The sequence below is a fragment of the Chondrus crispus genome, genomic scaffold, assembly GCF_000350225.1.
Source record: "Chondrus crispus Stackhouse genomic scaffold, scaffold_82, whole genome shotgun sequence".
NCBI lineage: Eukaryota > Rhodophyta > Florideophyceae > Gigartinales > Gigartinaceae > Chondrus > Chondrus crispus.
Window position 1 is genome coordinate 9,169 of NW_005178745.1, and position 17,472 is coordinate 26,640.

Genomic DNA, 17,472 nt, shown 5'->3' on the forward strand with positions numbered 1-17,472 from the left:
AGCCTCTGGTTTTTCCTCAGCAGCACCTCGTTACGCACTACACCGTGTACTTTATACATTTTCACCTAAATTAAGTCATTATTCTATTCGAGCTGCTAAAAGGCCCCTGGCACTTCTACGTATAATCACCTGGCAGCTGACAGCTGCAATCCTGAAGAGGAACTGAACAAGAGCTCAGCATATGCGTGTTTCAGAGGCGGCATACAACAATGAATAAATATACTAACTTGTCAAATTGTTCTGGATGTATGGTCGTTGTGCGTGAACGCCCATTCAAGTACAAACTCAATGCTTAATTTGCTGCAGAAAGAAAAAAAAGGAAACGTCACGCTGAAGAATATGCACACTGTTTGGGGCCTACAGGTGGAACCCACACTGGGCGAAAGAGGGTGCTCCGATCTCATACGCAAAGCATGAATGAGGGTCCGCTATTTTCTTGCAAGCGCCTGTTTTCATAAGCGGGAAAGCGTGACATGTCCAATAGCCTACTTACCAGATGGGATCTCGTTGCGTCAAGACAATGCAGACCTGAAGAGATTGTTGGACGCCTAAACTACTGTCGACTGGGACAAAAAATGCGTGTCATGCCTGCTTGTCTGCTGTCGCAAGGATACTCATGGATTCGGATATTGCAAGATCCTGAGCATTGCATGAACTATGTACTTTCTTTCGCCGTGAGAACACTTTCTTGGCGCAGAACATCCTAATAATTGCTCTTTCCTCAATTAATCATTCACGCAATCCCTATGCCATAGTCAAAACATGCCTTCAAAGTCAGGAAATGGAAGCTACACAACGATGATGCCCCTGCGTGGGTGCTTAGACTTGGTAAGTAACATCGATAACGCCGTTCAAGGGTGCAGCGTGTGTTCTTTTGATGTCTGAGTACTTCCATTTATCGATGTTCTTCATGCATCCCGTAATCTTAACACGGGTCCTTCCGTAACGGTTTCGTCCATGGAGTCTCTAATAATCCACTCCTGTTGCAAACAAGAGTTACTGTCTTCTTTCGAGGTATAGGTAGAAGGTCAGAAATAGGGGGAATGAAACATTACAACTACCTGAAGATATAATCTGCTGTTAGGCTCCACATGGACTAAAGAAAAAGCAATTAGTATATTGATTGATGGCAGACACGCCTAGTTAATCGAATCGCTCCACGAATCCTGTTCCAATTGAAGGCACTGGTCATTGATCGCCTTTAGAAATAACTGAACATTCTTCAAAGAGACTAAAAATATTCATGTGAGGTGATTTCGACCTGGACCAAAAGCAGCACCATATCAGAGCTAGGAGGGGCTGGGGGAGCTTGATGTAATTTTCTGACCACCACAGCAAGCGGAGGTCCTTCTCCTGTTATTTGCAGTCACGGAAGAGTCTAGAGTTCGGCAGCAAGAACGATGCGTGCTTTCTGTTTTAGGGGAGCGTCACGGCAGAGGAGCTCCAGCACGGCTGAAGTATCTCCAGCACGGCTGCGGCATCGTACACGAAGAGACGTGGATTTGCTGCAGGTCATCTGTCACCGGTAATCTGTCAACTAATATTTGGACGATTTTCATTGACTTAGCGAGCCTCAGCATACAACCCCTAAGGGAGTTTTTGTGGAAACGCCGTTTTAAATGCTTAAATTGCCCGATTTCAGTCCAACCTTGACAAGATGTCAAGAGTGACATGCTATGCCTACTCATTCCCGCGACCACGTCGAATACTGAAAGAAAACAGCACTGAAAAGTGTTTCAGTTTCACTATTTACATAGAGCAACGTACGGAAAAAACCAAGATGCCGATCCCCTTCTTCTTGCAACACCCCGACACCTTTTCGAACAAGTCTCCCATTTGTTTTCTCACTACCCGAAGCTCTACCTTAGCAAACAAGACCCGTCTTCGCGCACCACCGCATTGTTTTCCTGACGAGTTCGCGACATCTGTTGTTTTCGAAGTAAGCTTCCGCATTCATTAAGCTCGACCCCATGCTCTTTTCTGCTGAGCAAATTATCCCTCTCTTCTTTACAGTCTTTCGTCTTTCAATTTTCTAATATATCTCACAGCAATTCCTTGTCGCATCGGTTCGCAGAAGTCACGCTTGCTTTCAAAATGCCATTCAATTCATCAGGACATGCACGGTGGTGCTTTGTTTTGCTACTACTATTGCAAGCAGCTCTTGCGATTTGTATTCCGGTACCAGAAACGGATACCTTTTCACAAAATCGAGAACCGCTACTCCCTGCATGGATGACTCCAGCGCTAGCATTGCTCGGCGGCGCCATAGTTGGTGTAATTCGATGGATGGTAGACTGGTTTACATCAAGGTATACTCTACAACGGATTGATGGGCCGCCTGCCGAACCACACCTCCAGCAAATCATCATTCCGATCACAGATGCCACATCGCAACAAACGACTGCGAACCAGATTGCAGATGTATCTAGCTCTTGAGATGAGTTCTTCAAAGTGTGTTGCTCTCAATTTCGGCATGATGGATGTCATGTTGATGTACAGTTTCTGGTGACGGAAAGTCATTTTGGAAGGACATTCGAGAGCAATTCAGGAATCCAAGAAATGGAAATAGTAGAGCGGAAAAGACTTGTAGCAACACCTAACCTTCCATTGTTTGTACTTTGAATGATTGCAATGAATAAACCTGCACTTCTGAAGAACACTCTTGTCGGCGCCCTTTCCTAGACTGCACATGAAATAGAGCTTGGTCTTGCATATCCTTTTACTTTTGAGATTTCTGTCAAATACTGGCCCTTTGTACATTGTGCTCTATGCCTCATCGAAGAATGTAGAAATAATGGTTGATGCTCGTGATCCTCCGGATGGCGAATACATTGTATGTACATATTGGTTAGGGCTGGTCGAGAATTACTTTCCTCTTTTCGCGTCTTCTCAGGTGTCCTCGATGGGCATATTTCGAGGCCCACACTGCGCCAGAATTAATTCATGGCGTTGGAAACGGAAGTTGGAACCTGTACAGTCGGCAAAGCGGTGAGAGCTTGTCTGGCACAGAAAAGTGCGACCGACCATTGAGAGTTATCCTTCCAGGACATGGGGACGGGTTAGCAACATTCGTTAGTCCTCCATATAGAGAGTTGAGGAGAAGGGCATGAAACTTGCAAAAATGACACCCTAGGCAAAAATAGATGGTTCTCGGGGTGCTGGGGACACACGACGGAAGGCAGGTGGCGGAGAGTCAAGGGCGAGCCGCAAGGGGGACATTATGCATCTCCATCAGGGCGCGACGCATGGATCTCGCAAAAACAGTCGAGCGGAGGTTAAGGACGAAATCCTTTCCGTCGTTTGACGAATGGGGCCGCGCAAAGTCTACGAGTCAGGGGATCATATCAGCACAAGGAGGCACATGCCGCTCTATCCGAACAGCTCTCGCGTGAATTAGTCCATCTAAATGGGTACTACGACGTATTACGTAATACTAGCGAGGTTTAACAGCGATGTATGAATTTGGCAAAAGCATTGAGGGTATGATATGCTGTTATCATGGAATTACTGCTGTAGTAACGGCCCTTATTCTACTTAAGTCCCGTCCGTAATCGCATCATAACTGTCAATGAACTTGTTTACGGGCCTCCTCGAATATTCAAAAAACTCAGATTAATTTAAAAACTACTGTACTGTATGAAAGCGTTTCCCAAATTGGCGCCAAAGCTACGAGTGTCGCATTTGGAAAGCACACCATCTAGAGGACATATGCAGCTGATCCCCGTCTCGTCCACACACAGTTGACCCCGCCCCTCCTCCGCCAACTTGCTTCGAACGAAAGCACATCTTTAGCCCCGCGCATGCGTCAGTGAGCCGTCATCATCGCTGCCGGAACGCGCAGAGCTGCAGCAGAGGTGATCAACGGTTTCGGGCCGCTTATTTGGCGTGTTCACAGTCAACCTCGTACGAAAACCTTCACAACCTCGTGAGATGGAGGTGCGCATAACGGAATCAACAGGTACTACGAAGCGAGTTGCCCATCGTCTTCCATGCTCTATTCACACGGATGGCCCGGCTCCGACAGCGCGCGCTTTTTGCTCATTCCCAGACCCCATGACACGTTTTCGGGGCAGGGCTCTGCGCCATGGCGACCTCCGCATTCCGGAGGGTAGCACAAGTACGTCGACCATTGCACTTCGCTTTCTGGCCAGGAAAAGTGTGAGAAATATTTACTGACACGAGTTGGTATCTGCTTATGTACAAATCGTCAGTGGTGGTTCTCGAAACTGCTTCTGCTCAAGCAGCGGATGAATCAGCCGACGCAGCTGCGTCAGCGTCGTATATTAAGTACCCTCTTGCGGCGGAAGGTTATTTCTACCAGCATGACGAGCACCCCGACCCCAACAGCTCCGTGCCAAAGGCATTGCGATGGCTGTCATGGTCTGCTGCATTGCATGCTCCCATTGAGCCTTGCGCCTCCTCGAAAACAAAGGAAGAACGCTCGTAGGCACAGCAAATTGCGCTCGTCTTGTGTGTATATGGTAGAGCCAGTTGGAAGCAGAGGGATGTTTGTATCCCCCCACAAGATCGAAGATGATGCTTGCCTATGCAATGCCGTTGGCGTCAATCTCACTGCTGAGTGTTTCAAGTGCCTTTTTGTACTTTCGGTCTTTTGGCTCAATGTCAAGCGCGATAGTTATGGAACGCAATGCCGTTTTCATATCTCCCATCTGCTTTGCGACTCGGCTTAATTCGAAATACACTTCTGCTTCTTTCGGTAGCAAATCTCGCAAGCTCTCCAACTGCCGACGTGCTTCTGGGAGGCGTTTCAGAGCGACAAGAATCTTAGCTCTTTCAAACCGTGGGACAGGATTTGCGGGGTCCAAGTTCGCTGCCGTTTCGAACTCTGCTAGGGCTGGAATCAGAGCATGCTTGGTGCTCTTCGAAAACCTATCGGTAGTGCTGCTGGCGTTAACAGCTGCCGAGAGTGCCATGCCAAGATGGTAGTGCAGATTCGCGTTTAGGGGATGAATCAGAATAGCGCTCCGGAAGTGGCTTTGAGCCAGAGCAAACTTTTCTTGCTTCTGGAGTACTTGTCCAATACCGTACATAGCCTTGTAATTTCTTTCATCAATATGCAGTGCTTGACGATAAGCCGAAAGAGCTGAATCAAAGTTTTCTTTTGCCATGTACTCGTGACCGGCCAATGTGTATGGATAGGCGTTCGGGGCCTTTGAAGTTGCTATTGCTCGTTGCAAGAATTTGAGGGCGGCATCTGGATCGCGTTGCATCGAGAAGCAATTTCCAGCAGCACACCAAGCGCTTGATGAAATGGGATATACGCGTTGCGCTTTGATTGCAAGTTGTGACAGTTGCTTCTCCCGTTTCAAATGCCACAACACCGTTGAGTAGTATTCCACGACTCCATCCATGCGTGTAGGTTCGTTTTTCAGCGACTCTAAAAACTCCCTTTCAGCAAAGGCGTACTCGGCTTTCTCCAAAAACGCGCGACCTCGAATGGACAAAACCATTCCGCAATGTCGATGCACCCTTGGTAAACGCTCTGTTAAATCGAGTGCCTTCTGGCATCGAAATCGCCCAAGCTCGGAGACAATCTGACCAAGGGCTCGTATTAAGTCCATTGCGCCTAGATGTTGTCTTTCCATTTGGGAGTCTTCAAATGGCTGTCGAGACCGCAAGACATCTCTTTCTTTCGCAATGGCGCTACGCGTTTTCGGTATCTTCACTTGCACTTCTCCCCTGAAAGAATGCCTATCGCGTACTTCTCCACTTGCAAATGGAAGCGCTGAAGTGGCAGTCGGGGTTGCAAACAGATCATTCGGATTGCGCACGTGGGAATCCTCCATGCCAGCACCGCTGTGCCGGATGAGCTGTTGCGTACTATTGTTCAAAGCAGCCGCTCTCCTGTTCGCTCTCCTGGCTGGGGCGCCTACCGTCTGCATTGGAGCCGCGGGAGTGTTCAAATTGCATGTGCTGGCGGGCATCGGGGATGGAGTGACAAAGGTTGACTGGTTGACATCCATCCTTGCTGGTGTGCGGAATGCATTTCCATTCGGCATTTCCTGCCTCGCAGAAGGCATGCTGAGGGGCCGGTCTCGCGTGGGCCGATTTTTTCTTCTAGGGGTCTCTCCAGCAGACATTGCATTGTCAAACTGCGGCTGCAACAGCAATCGTTGCATCGCCTCAGCGTCCCCGCCCGTACCCAGGACGCGTTCGGCAGCGACGACGATTCCCATCTTGGCGAGAGCATCAAAGGCAACCCAAAGGGTGGGGTTGGCCTTAATGGCCTTCTTGAACAAGGAAGCGGCCTCGTCCTTCCTCCCCGTGCGCAAACAGATCTCTGCGAGCAAATGGAGTCCCGCGGCGCCTCCCGGCGCGACGCTCGTCGAAGCGCGGTCGAGATCTAATTGTGCTTGCGGGCCGCGCAGCTGGGCCTCTGCGTCTCGTAGAGCGTCCGGGGTGCCGATACGGACGAGGCAGACGGCGTAGAGGTAGCGATTCTCGGAAGTGGAGGCGGGCCTGAGAATTTCAGCAGCGCGCGAACAGTTTCCTTCACGGAGATGTGCAGTGGCGAGGAGGTGGGCTGAGGAAGGGGAGGGGAACATGAGATGGAGACGCTCGGCGAGGAAGGTGGCGTTTGGCTCGATGAAGGCGCGCAGTGAGTGCTCTGCGGCACTGCGCAACAGCCTTTCGGCATCGTATGCATCCTCCACGACGGCCATCGCGATTTTTCGTGGGGTAGCAGGGAGCGGGACGGGGAGGGGTGCGGTGAGTGCGGTGGGTTCGAGGCTGATGCGGAAGGCGTGGGGCGCTTACGGGTCCGGGGATAGTTGGGGGGTTGGTTCAAGGGGGCATTTAGGAATGGGAGCACGGGGGGGATGGCGATGATGCGGGAAATTAAACGTTCAAACTTGAACCAAGCGCGGGAGCCATCAAGAATTTCGTTTCCAGTGCAACCAATTAAATTAATCTCCAAACCCTCCACTCATACTCGCCTCCAGATCCTCTTACCGTGCGCTCCTCCCAATCGCTCTTCTCTTCAACGCCCCCTTCGCCACCGTCGTCAGCAGCGGCAAGCATGCTTCTCTCCCACTTCCCTCTCTGACCGCCTACACCAAACATGAGCGGTCGCGGCCGTGGCATGGCGCTCACGCGCCCCGCTTGGATGCGCGCCGCCGCCCAAGCCCCCGCGCGCGCCCCCGTCCACGCCGCGTCCGTGCCGCCGTCGCTCCCGGCGCCCCGCGTCCCCGCCGCCGACTGGGCCCGCGCTACTGCGAAGGATGGACGCCCGTACTGGTACTCGCTGTCGACGGGCGAAACATCGTGGGAGGATCCCTCATCCGCCGCGCCGCAAGCAGCCGCCGCTCCGCCCGCGAAGGAGCACATTTCGCCGTGGCGCGAGACGCGCGCCGAGGATGGCAGGGTGTACTATTACAATACCGAGACGAAAAAGACCCAATGGGAACGGCCGGCGGACATGCCGGGCGTGACGGCCGCGAAGGAGAAGGCAGATGAAAAGGGAGAGGAACCGCAGCCGTTGCCGGAGGGCTGGGCGCAGAATTCGGCAGCGGACGGACGCGTGTATTACTACCATGCGGCAACGAGAGAGACGAGGTGGGATAGACCGACGGTATCGGCGGAGGTGAGCCGGAAGCGGACGGCGTCGGAGATTACGCCTGTGTCTACGCCAACTGTTGACGATTGGAGGGAGCATACAGCGCCAGATGGTAGGACGTATTATTATAACGCTAAGACAAGGGAAACATCCTGGACAAAACCTGCGGGGCATGGCGCCTCCGGGGAAAGGAAACGGCCACGCGTCGACAGGCAGCCGGTCACCGATTTAAGGGAGGCTATCGCGCGATCGAGAGAGCGAAAAGATGGGAAGAGCAAAGCAGAAAAGAAAGGAGACCACGTTACGAGACGACCACGATCGCAGGAAGGGAAGACCCTCACGGACCATCAAGCGGAGACCTACTTTCTCAATCGGGCCAAGATCAGGAAACAATCCTCTGGTGGCAAGGAAGATACAGACGGGGGCAAGGCTCCAGAGTTGATGCAGTTAGAAACGTATGAGCAGCGCGAGAACGTCTTTTTTGAATTCCTCCGAGAGCGCGGTATTAATGAGAAGTCAACATGGCTGGAGACTATGAGTCGTTGCGCAGGTGATCCACGATACACGGTCATTGAGCAGTACGGATTTCGCAAACATGCTTGGTTGAAATGGACGCAAAAGTGCGCTAAGCAGGCGCGCCGCCAGTCGATACTGAAGACACGAGCAAAGTCCGAGGCTCTGCTCACATTGATGGAAGAGGTTTTCGCGAAAGAACCGATCGCTACTGTAAAATTGGAACACTGCGATCCAGAAAAAGTGAGAGTATTTGAGCTAGACGAACGATTCCGTGCTGTTGATGAGCGTCAGCGCTCATCTCTTGTGAAAAGTTTCTTTGGCATTCGAGCAAGGAGTGGAGAGAGGGAACGTGCAAGACGTAGGAAGGAATGTATCGTGAGGATGCGGACGGCACTCGACAAGAGGGTAGACCCAACTCTTTTGCCGCCCACCAGGGAGGTGAAAAAGCAAACAGACGGGGATAAACCTTCTGAGGCATCTGCCATAAAGGACGCGTCAAATGGTGATATTTCAGCTGATGGGCAGTCCAGAAAGGAAGTCCAGGTTTTCTTCAATGATAGAACGCCATATCGAGAACTGGACAAATTCTTGAATTCCATTCCAGGCTCTGAGACTGTCAGTAGCAGCGACAAAGCAGATATCACTCGGGACTGGCGAAGAGCAGTCGAACGGTGGGCCCACGAGAAAAGAGTACGTGAGCGGGAGGCACGACGGGCATTGCAAAAGGAGCGGCGGGCGAAATTCCGAAGCGGCGTTGAGAGAATGATCCTTGATGGCAGGATTCCCATCGCAGCTCGATGGAAGGAAGTGGCTGACCAAATTGCAAGGGAAAGCTTTGCTGTTCCCGAGGACGAGCTGGACGCAAGACCTCCCGATTTATATGCGGATGCGCAATCTTTGTTCGAGGAGAGGGTTGACAGGCATCACGAAAATTTCAAACGACTGATTCGAGACGCGAAGATAGACATTCAAGATGCTACCACAGTGGAGGATCTGCAAAAGGTCCCAAGCCTAGACAAGCTCATAGAAAGCCTTGACAGACCAGTTGTCGACGCTTTACTCGCTGATAGGCAACGAAAAGAAAGCAAAAAGCGGCAAAAGGAACTGCGTGTTGCCACCGCAGACTTTGAAGACTTTCTGCAAAAGAACGAAATATCGGCAGATAGTACATTTGAAATTGCTGCGGAAGTATGGAAGAACAGAACAGCATTTAAATATCTTCACTCAGTCGCTGGCGAAGACGCTGTGCGGAAAATTTTCAACGAGTTCATGGAAAGACGACGAGCTCGGGAAGAAAAGGCGAGAGAGCATCAGATTCGCTTGAAACGCAAGTTTGAAGATCAAAATGCGGGCCCTAAGTTCGACCATGAGGCCCTTGCTGCACTCGAAAGGGCCAAGAGAATCCGTTTACCGAGTGGTCCAGCACCAGCTGTTCCGATCCCTTTCAGAGCGACTCCTATGAAAGAAGAAAGCGGGTGGGAGGCGGCTCTCTCTTCGAATCCGATGACTGCAGAAGAGAAACTCGCCGCAAAAGAGAAAAGGAAACGAGAACTCTTACAAGGGTTAGGACCACACGATTCGTGATTTAAAGTGCAAACTATGTTTTGAGGCTATGTTGCTAGTCGTTGGTGTGTTGATATACCGCTTGCCTCAATACACTTGAACGAGATTCTTCAGTATGGTGTCAGGGTATGATTGCGTCTTCCGTTTTAGATGCATGTATCTGGGTTGCAGGGCTCCCGGGAACGGTCATCTTAATCGTCCGTCAATGAAAGCCACACAATTCTAAGAAGTTCCGTCCCTGGATTGAATATTTCGAAAGAAGTGTGGCGCATGATGGCGAAGAAGTCTCCCTCAGCGAGCATGAAACGCCTCCAGCCAATCTCAAGTTGTAGGATACCATGACTAATGCAGTAAAACTCATCTCCCCTCAATGCACGACGGACACCGCTTGACATTCGTGGTTCAACTCGAAGCTCTCCTGCACACACGGAATTAGCAAATAGACCGATAGCAATTTTCACAAATCCTGTCGGTGTCTCAACAGAGACAAATTTTAGTTGAGAGCGCTTCGTAATAAGAAACTTTTCCTCTCCTTCGCATGCCCAGCTCGAAGAGCCATTCGCGTATGGACTTGTTCCTTCAGAGCGAGCTCCTCCAGAGACACGCAGAGGTCTGAAATCCCGGACTTGTAAGGACGGGACATGGGCATGTACGCCCTCTTCAACTGTCTCGGAGCGCAGACGAGCAGTTCCGTCTGTTGCTTCGAGACTAGGGACCGCACTGAACCAGTCCACCCCCCAACTCTCTCTTCCGAGACTGGAAGACGTGCCTTTTCGGCTTGACAAGGTAAGAGCCCGCTTCCCCGCCACCTCAATGGGCAGCTTTGAGTGGGGGTTTTCCTCTCTCTCCGCCGAATCTTCAACACCAACTTCCTCCTCAGCTATACAACCAACATCTGGATTCTGCAACTGGGAGCTACTAGGTGGCAAGCCCCTAACATCGGGGACCTCGGCTTCCGTCATGCGTGGTGCAGCTGGTGTCACAGGAGACGAAACGTCTTCGAAAGGCTCTTGCGCTTCGACCTCATCGAGTTGAAGTGGTGCAAGATGTGCGGGATTGTTCTCCCCCTGACGTGCATGCTCTGATGTGTGAGTTGGAGGGGCATGACGAGGCACGCTGGTCTCATCTAAACCTGCAGGGGAAGCCACAGATGAAAAAAACTCTGACGAAAGTCGACGGGGCTCCAGATCGTCTCCCCCGGATCGGACTGCTCTCCACCAAGCTCCAGGTGGGCGCCTTCTTCTCGCAGAACGTCGCACTTCACTGCGGCTTAAGCTTGTGTGAGCCTCTAGGTGGAATTGACGGTGATACGAGAAGAATGGTGTAGAGAACGGTTAGAAGCGAAGAAGAGCGCAGTACAAGACAGAGCGGGGATATTGCAGCCGTTGAGTTGTAGAATATGGTCATGCTCAAGGTTCGAGAAACGCAAAGCTGCAAACGAGCGAAAGCGGCACGTACTCCTCTTACGGGACCGCATGTCTCGCTACCGTGCTTCAGAAGGTCGTGGGATTTGCGCTGTTCGTGCGGACGAGATGCGGGTCGAGTACGTTGAGAATTCGACGGGAGTAGCTGGCTTGACGTCCTGCGATGTATAGTCATAGAGAACGTTAATGACGAGAAGAAGTCCTGAGGGCAAAGTGGCTGCATCGAAGCGCAAGCGAGGTTAAGGGGGCCGTTCTAGGTTTTCGCTTCGAAGCGCTTCGGTTCGGTTCAACTAGAAAACCGATTAGACCAAAGTCTGCTCGCGCAGTTAAGGCAACATGCCGATGTGACAGCAAGAGCGAGCGCACAACAAGAGCGCCGGGATGCAACACAGGAAGACGATACAACATTTACCAGCGCGTTGAACAAGCTCTACAACGCGGTCGCTACATGTTGATATTGCCCTTAAATGTTTGTAGCACGGGTGTAAATCAGCTGAGAAGAATGCTGCGACACCATACGGATCTCATCCTTGGCCATGAGTTCCTTGATGGCCATGCGAGCCAAGGAGCCGTTGATGTGCAGACGCTCGGCGAGCACGGAGGGCGTGATCAGCTTGTACTTGGGCGCTTCCTTGTACAGCTTCTCGTACGTGTCCTCGTCGAACAGAACGAGGTTGTTGGCCTTCTCCTTGACCTGCGGACAGAGGCGTCAAGAGGTGGGGGGGGGGGGGGAATTTGTTTAGTACATCATTAGGTTCGCGTGGATGCCGCTTCTTCGTGAGGGCGCAATTGCACATGAACTATCACGTCATGCGCGGCGGGGTGGATGCGACTGAGATGCGAATGAGATGCGAATGCGCGGCAATGGATCGGGAAACTTACCTTTCCCTTGGACCACTTCTTCTTCTTCGCGCCCTTGGCGTTCTTAGAAGCCGCCTGGCTTGCCGTTGCGGCAGAATTCTGCGCGGACTTTCCTTGCTTGGGCGCCATGGTGACTGTGAGGGAAAGGTCGGTGGGCAGATCTGAGCAGGTCGTAAATTACTCTTGACCAAGATGCACACGTCGACGAGCGGCGGTCGTCGGGATCTCTGTACGATGCCTGTGGGCGACCCGCCGAAAAATTTCCAAAATTATCGGGACATCGAACTACATATATCAGAGAGTAGTTACAATTACTATGGGCATGCTATTCGTCTAAGGAAACCTTAACCCTGAAGATTGCGGCCAACGAGCACATGCCAGTCATGCATCCGGTTGGTTTCATCAGAATAGAGTGGGGTGGCGGTGGAGCAGAACAAATGACCGCATTACAGTAATGAGAGATAGAATCTGCGGTACACGAGGCTACAGTACTGAAGTACCGCAAAAATGAAGAAAGTATCGAGCAGGAAGCGAAGCACATTGGTGTTTCTCAGCACCACTTTTGCTGTCATTTCTTTCGTTTATGAAGGGCTTCATTTGGCACGCCACTACGGACAAGGGTGTCTCTCAATTGACCAGAGAACATTTGAAATGGTGATGTGCTGAAGACTCAGCTTGAGCTTTACGTAGAGTATTGCTAAGGAGTGTTGCAGCCATCTCGGCTCGGCCGCAGACAGTTCAAATCAGCAAAAGATCAAGACAAACTTGCCAGCTTGAGGATATGTTCCTAGAAACGCATCCCTAGCAATGACGGTTAAGTGATGCCGGCCGTGCTTTTTAGTGAGTACCATTGCGCGACGGATAAATTAGGTTACGCTTTCTAATATCGTACGCTGCTGAAACATTTAAGTTATGTTGCCCAGCATATTTTAAGTTCAAGAACTTATGGGAGGGCCGTTCAGAGTGTACCAGAAGGCGACGCCAAGATCGTCACTTTGAAACCCGCAACCCAAATAACGGAAGTGCACCTTCGAGCCTGATGCATACATATCATGACATCTTTTTCCTCCTCTTCTTCTTCGGCCTGCTTCGTACAATAGCACTGGTCGAGTTGCGCGTTGAGTGCAATGTCACCGTATCTTGCTTGACGTTACTCTCTCTCGCCCAAACCGGTCTCTCAAAATCATGCACATCCATATCGTTGTGCAGGTAGCACCATTCCTTAGTCTCAGCGTCGTACCGAACCGGCGCATTTTCCTCATAGTGCAGACGGTCAAGCGCGCCAGACACCACCGTGTTCAACTGCTGAAACGTCGCATGCTCCCGTAGGTATTGGCTATCCCTCAGCAGATCACAAATGTCCGCCCTCGTGCCGCGATTGTTCAAAAGACGCGACGCCGCATCTCGCACAATGCACAAAATGGTGACATGACTAGGGCGCTCATTCCGCAACAAAACATGCTCCCTCGGCCTACCCCCATCCAGAGCCGGACCCCTCTTAAGCGGCCCCACGATCGACTGCCCCCATGGGTTCTCATATCTATACGCCCGTTCCGGGACGTTATACCGCTGCGTCTCCTGGTTACGAAAGTCCAGGACCCTGCGCCAGCGATCTGCATCCCACTCGTTGACCTGACGCTGTGCGGCAGCCTCTGCTGTGGCACTGATACGCCCCGGCAGGGCTTGCAAGGCGCCTCCCTTCTTGGTGAGGTTCCCCCCCACGGCGGCCAGCCCCGCTAACGAGTCTTGCGCGACCTCGATACAGGCCTTGCGTGCGAGCAAGCGGCGGACGGTGCGGTCATGGAACTCGCGCAGCGTGAGCAAGTGATGCCTGCGCTCAATCAGCGTGACGCGGAGGCGCCAGCGGCGGACCCTGGGGTGCGTGCATCCGGCGGCCACAGCGTCGAACATGCGATCGCGCGGCGACCCAAAATAGATCGAGTCGCCCTGCAGCAGGCGATGTACGGTGTCCTCCTTCTCCTTGCGCGAGAAGGACTGCGGGAGATGGGCGCGTAATGAATCGCGCTCCTCCTCCGTCAACCTGCGCCACGCGTGTAGGTTGAGTACGTCGGCGGCCTGCAAGCCCAGGGCGCGGCATGCGCCGACCTGGCCGATGTAAGTGTCGAGCAGGTTGCCTGCGTACTCGTCGCCCGAGCTGGCGGCGGCGTCGTCTTCGTCGGGCTTCTTGCGGCCGAGCTTGCGCTTGCCGCGGCCATACGCGCGCTTGGGCGGAGGCGGCTTGGCGGCCGAGGAGATGGGGCGCGCGGTCAGGCCGAGATGGTCCAGGCTGCGGACGGTGGCCTCGCGGGCGTTGATGTCGGACTTGGGCTTGATGCGGGAGCGCTTCTTCCCGGGGCCGCCCTTGCCCTTGGGCTTTGGCTTCTGGGGCTCCATGGAGCGGGGGGCGGAGGGGGAGAGATGTGTCTTGTGCTTGGGGACGAAGACGAACTGGGGGACGTCGTAGAAGTCGTCGTCGGAAGAGACGGAAGTTGGGGACATGGCGGCGGGAGGGCCGGATTTAGAAGGGGATTTTATGAAGGGACGGAGGCGGTGGACAGCGGCCCCGGCGGTTCGTTGCTCGCTGCCGGACAGTGTCCTGCCACGCCGTTTCGTCTTCCCGCCCGAAGAATCCTCCGATGTGTAAGATACCGCCGCGTTATGATCGCTTTACAAACCCATTTTTTCCTCCTTTTCACCTTTCCAGTTGATTGATGAGTACATTTCTCCTCCTCCCTCCCTCTGACTTTCCCCGCCCCCTGGATTTCCCTCCCCCCCCCTCCGCCCGCCGCCCCGGTCGATCCCCCACACCACCCTCCCCCGCCATGCTCCCCCCGAAGAGCAGAGCCGCCGCCTTGGCCCTTCTCCTGCTCTCGCATCTATATGTAACGCTGGCCAGCGACGACGAGGAGCCCGTCGAAATCGTCACGTACGGCTCGACGATCAAGCTGGAGCACGTGCCGACAGGCGTGCGCCTGCACTCGCACGACGTGTCGTACGGCTCGGGCTCGGGGCAGCAGTCGGTGACGGGCTTCCACGACGCGGGCGACTCCAACTCGTACTGGATCGTGAAGGCGGCGCACGGCGCCGCGCGCCGCCTGGCCGGCGAGCCCGTCAAATGCGGCGACTGGGTCCGTCTGCAGCATCTCAACACCGGCAAGAACCTGCACAGCCACGACCATCGCGCCCCGATGAACGCCGACGCAGAGGTCAGCGCGTACGCCCTGCAGAAGGACGGCAGATGGTTCAATGGAGACACCGCCGATAATTGGGTCCTGGAATGCGTCGCAAGGGGCGCCGCGCAGTGGAAGCGCTTCGAGCACGTGCGGTTCAAGCATCAGGAGGGGGGGAAGTGGCTTGCCGCTGATGCTAGACTCAAGTTTCGTGAGCCGATTCCGGGACAGCTCCAGGTTAGCGGCTCGAGTAGGCAGAACGCCAATACCGTGTGGAAGACTAACGAAGGCTTCTACTTTGCTCCTCCGAAGCCAAAGTCGGTGTAAAGCTATCCACATCGCGCCTGTCAAGCCTTTTATTGCTCACGTCTTGGCTGCACGCCCTCCGAAAGCTTGCAAGCCTTCGGCAGTCAGTGCAGTGCGCAGTGCGCTCGATGTGGTGCTAGCTTAGCACCGAGTAAATATGTAAATATGGCGCTGCCCGTACAAACTCATCCTCCTGCAATCGCTACACCACAGCCGCCAATACTTTGGCAATGTACATCTCCGCCTCCTGTCTTACATTACCAAATCCGCGTCTGCTTTCTCCAACCCCTCGACCATGAGCCTCCGATCGTCCTCCCCACCCGCCTCGATCCCCCTTTCCACCACATCCCCCTTCACGCCGTCCACAAACTCATCAATCTCCCCCGCCAGTCTCTTCCTTTCCCCCGCATTCAACAAAAACTTGTTCAGGAACCAAAACACATACCCAAGCCCGACAATCCTGAGCACATCCGGCACGAGCGGGATAGCGTCCAGCGCGCCCATGGTTGCCGACAGCACGACGGCCGAAAGCCCGAGCCCGACGACCACGCCGGTGACGTTGAGGTAGTACTGCGGCCGCTCCGCCATGTCATCCAGAAAGGCCTGCGCGCCGGACGCCGTGCCCGGCGGCAGCGAGAGGGACGGCAGCGCCGCCAGCGACGGGTCTTCCAGCGGCGCCGCTGGCGCCGCTGGTGCTGGCGTCGCTGGCGTCGCTGGGACGGCGGTTGGCGCCCGCTCTTCGCAGGCGACCGGGAAAGCCCGGGCACGCCGCGGCCGGCAGCGGCCACGCGTGAGCGAGGCACCTGAGGCTCGAGGGATGCCCGCTACGTGCACGCCAAAGGCGGCGCAGGACATCGCGAGGCGCGAGGCCTTGGTCATCGGGAGGCACTGGCGGCTGTGGGGTTCGGGGATGGATCCTAGGGAGAGGAGCTTTGCCGGGGGAGGGTGGTGGTGCTGAGGAGGAGATCTAGAAATGGGGCCGTCACGCTGAGCTGTCCTGCAACGCAAAGGCCTCAGAAATATCATACAGTATGACAGCCGGCACTTGCCCCATTTGCCCGCATTTGACCTTTTCCGCACCTTTCCGTCCTTCCCGCACCCCTTCAGCCGTCACTCACTTCTCCCCGCATCCACCCCCGCACACTCTCTCCCCCACCCCCACCTCCCGCGAAGTTCTCAGCACGATGTCCGGCTCCTTCGAGCACTACCGCCTGTCGCTGCTCGGACAGGACCTGGAGGAAACGCTGGACGAACTCGTCACGGCAGAGCTTTTCACTCCTGAATTGCGCGACGTCGTCATGGACCACTTCAGCCGCGCCATGCTTGACGCCCTCGCCACGCAGGTCCGCACCAAAGCCGTTATTAAGGGCGTCATTGGACACTACCGTAACCACGACGATATCTGGAGAATCTTCCTCAAGAACATTGACATGAAGATCGATGGCAAGGGCATCGGCTCCAGTCAGATCACACAGGTCATCGCCGTATCCAAACGCACCACGTGACGCCGCGAATGCTGCCGACAGTGTGTGGGGGTGAACTTGCGGCGCGTATGGGGAGGTGGGGGTTGTATGATGCGCGCGGGTTGCGGTTGGGACATCAACGTGGATTGCACGTTTTGTACGCGAGATAAGCTTTGCAGTTGTTTCAATATCCAACTTTTGTTTACAATTACGTGAGCTGTCGACGCCAAGTTCGTTATTGCGGGGCCAACTGAGGTCGCGCGTTGGGATTGTGAATCCGTGCTTTCCATGCGAGTTTCTTTTTTGTAAATCTAGAACGATACGAGCGGCTAGCACGTTCGCTGTGTACAATACTATCCGTCTGTTGCACTGGCGCTTTCCACAGCAGAGTGACATGCGGATCTAAGAACGCCCAACCTCACGGGTTGCTTCCACTTCTATTCGTCGCTTCCATCTGCGCTGCCGCCCCTTGCACTCTTGCCATCGATTGCTTAGCTTCGAAGGCTGTCGCTTGCCCTGAGCTGTCTCTGTGTGCACGATCTCGGAACGTGCTGGACGTTGCTATCCTAGCCTTTCTTCTGCGTCTACCGACA

General features: G+C 53.8%; 6 protein-coding genes; 2 read left to right on the forward strand and 4 right to left on the reverse strand.

Annotated features, from left to right (window-relative positions):
• Positions 1-4,544: 4,544 nt before the first annotated feature.
• On the reverse strand, positions 4,545-6,683 carry CHC_T00009306001 (TPR repeat-containing protein). The gene has a single exon (XM_005711405.1). It carries the CDS (start codon positions 6,681-6,683, stop codon positions 4,545-4,547), a length of 2,139 nt encoding a protein of 712 aa, XP_005711462.1.
• Positions 6,684-7,126: 443 nt separating this feature from the next.
• Positions 7,127-10,026, forward strand: CHC_T00007711001 (hypothetical protein). XM_005711406.1 is given in 2 exon segments: positions 7,127-9,676; positions 9,677-10,026. The coding sequence occupies 1 exon segment, from the start codon at positions 7,127-7,129 to the stop codon at positions 9,674-9,676; it is 2,550 nt and encodes an 849-aa protein (XP_005711463.1). The 3' UTR covers positions 9,677-10,026.
• Positions 10,027-11,463: 1,437 nt separating this feature from the next.
• Positions 11,464-12,069, reverse strand: CHC_T00007712001 (hypothetical protein). XM_005711407.1 is given in 3 exon segments: positions 11,464-11,542; positions 11,543-11,773; positions 11,962-12,069. The coding sequence occupies 2 exon segments, from the start codon at positions 12,067-12,069 to the stop codon at positions 11,543-11,545; spliced, it is 339 nt and encodes a 112-aa protein (XP_005711464.1). The 3' UTR covers positions 11,464-11,542.
• Positions 12,070-12,699: 630 nt separating this feature from the next.
• On the reverse strand, positions 12,700-14,439 carry CHC_T00007713001 (hypothetical protein). XM_005711408.1 is given in 2 exon segments: positions 12,700-12,990; positions 12,991-14,439. 1 exon segment carries the CDS (start codon positions 14,437-14,439, stop codon positions 12,991-12,993), a length of 1,449 nt encoding a protein of 482 aa, XP_005711465.1. The 3' UTR covers positions 12,700-12,990.
• Positions 14,440-14,651: 212 nt separating this feature from the next.
• Positions 14,652-15,671, forward strand: CHC_T00007714001 (hypothetical protein). XM_005711409.1 is given in 2 exon segments: positions 14,652-15,437; positions 15,438-15,671. The coding sequence occupies 1 exon segment, from the start codon at positions 14,652-14,654 to the stop codon at positions 15,435-15,437; it is 786 nt and encodes a 261-aa protein (XP_005711466.1). The 3' UTR covers positions 15,438-15,671.
• An 848-nt stretch (positions 15,672-16,519) lies between these two features.
• CHC_T00007715001 (hypothetical protein) lies at positions 16,520-17,275 on the reverse strand. The gene has a single exon (XM_005711410.1). It carries the CDS (start codon positions 17,273-17,275, stop codon positions 16,520-16,522), a length of 756 nt encoding a protein of 251 aa, XP_005711467.1.
• Positions 17,276-17,472: the final 197 nt, after the last annotated feature.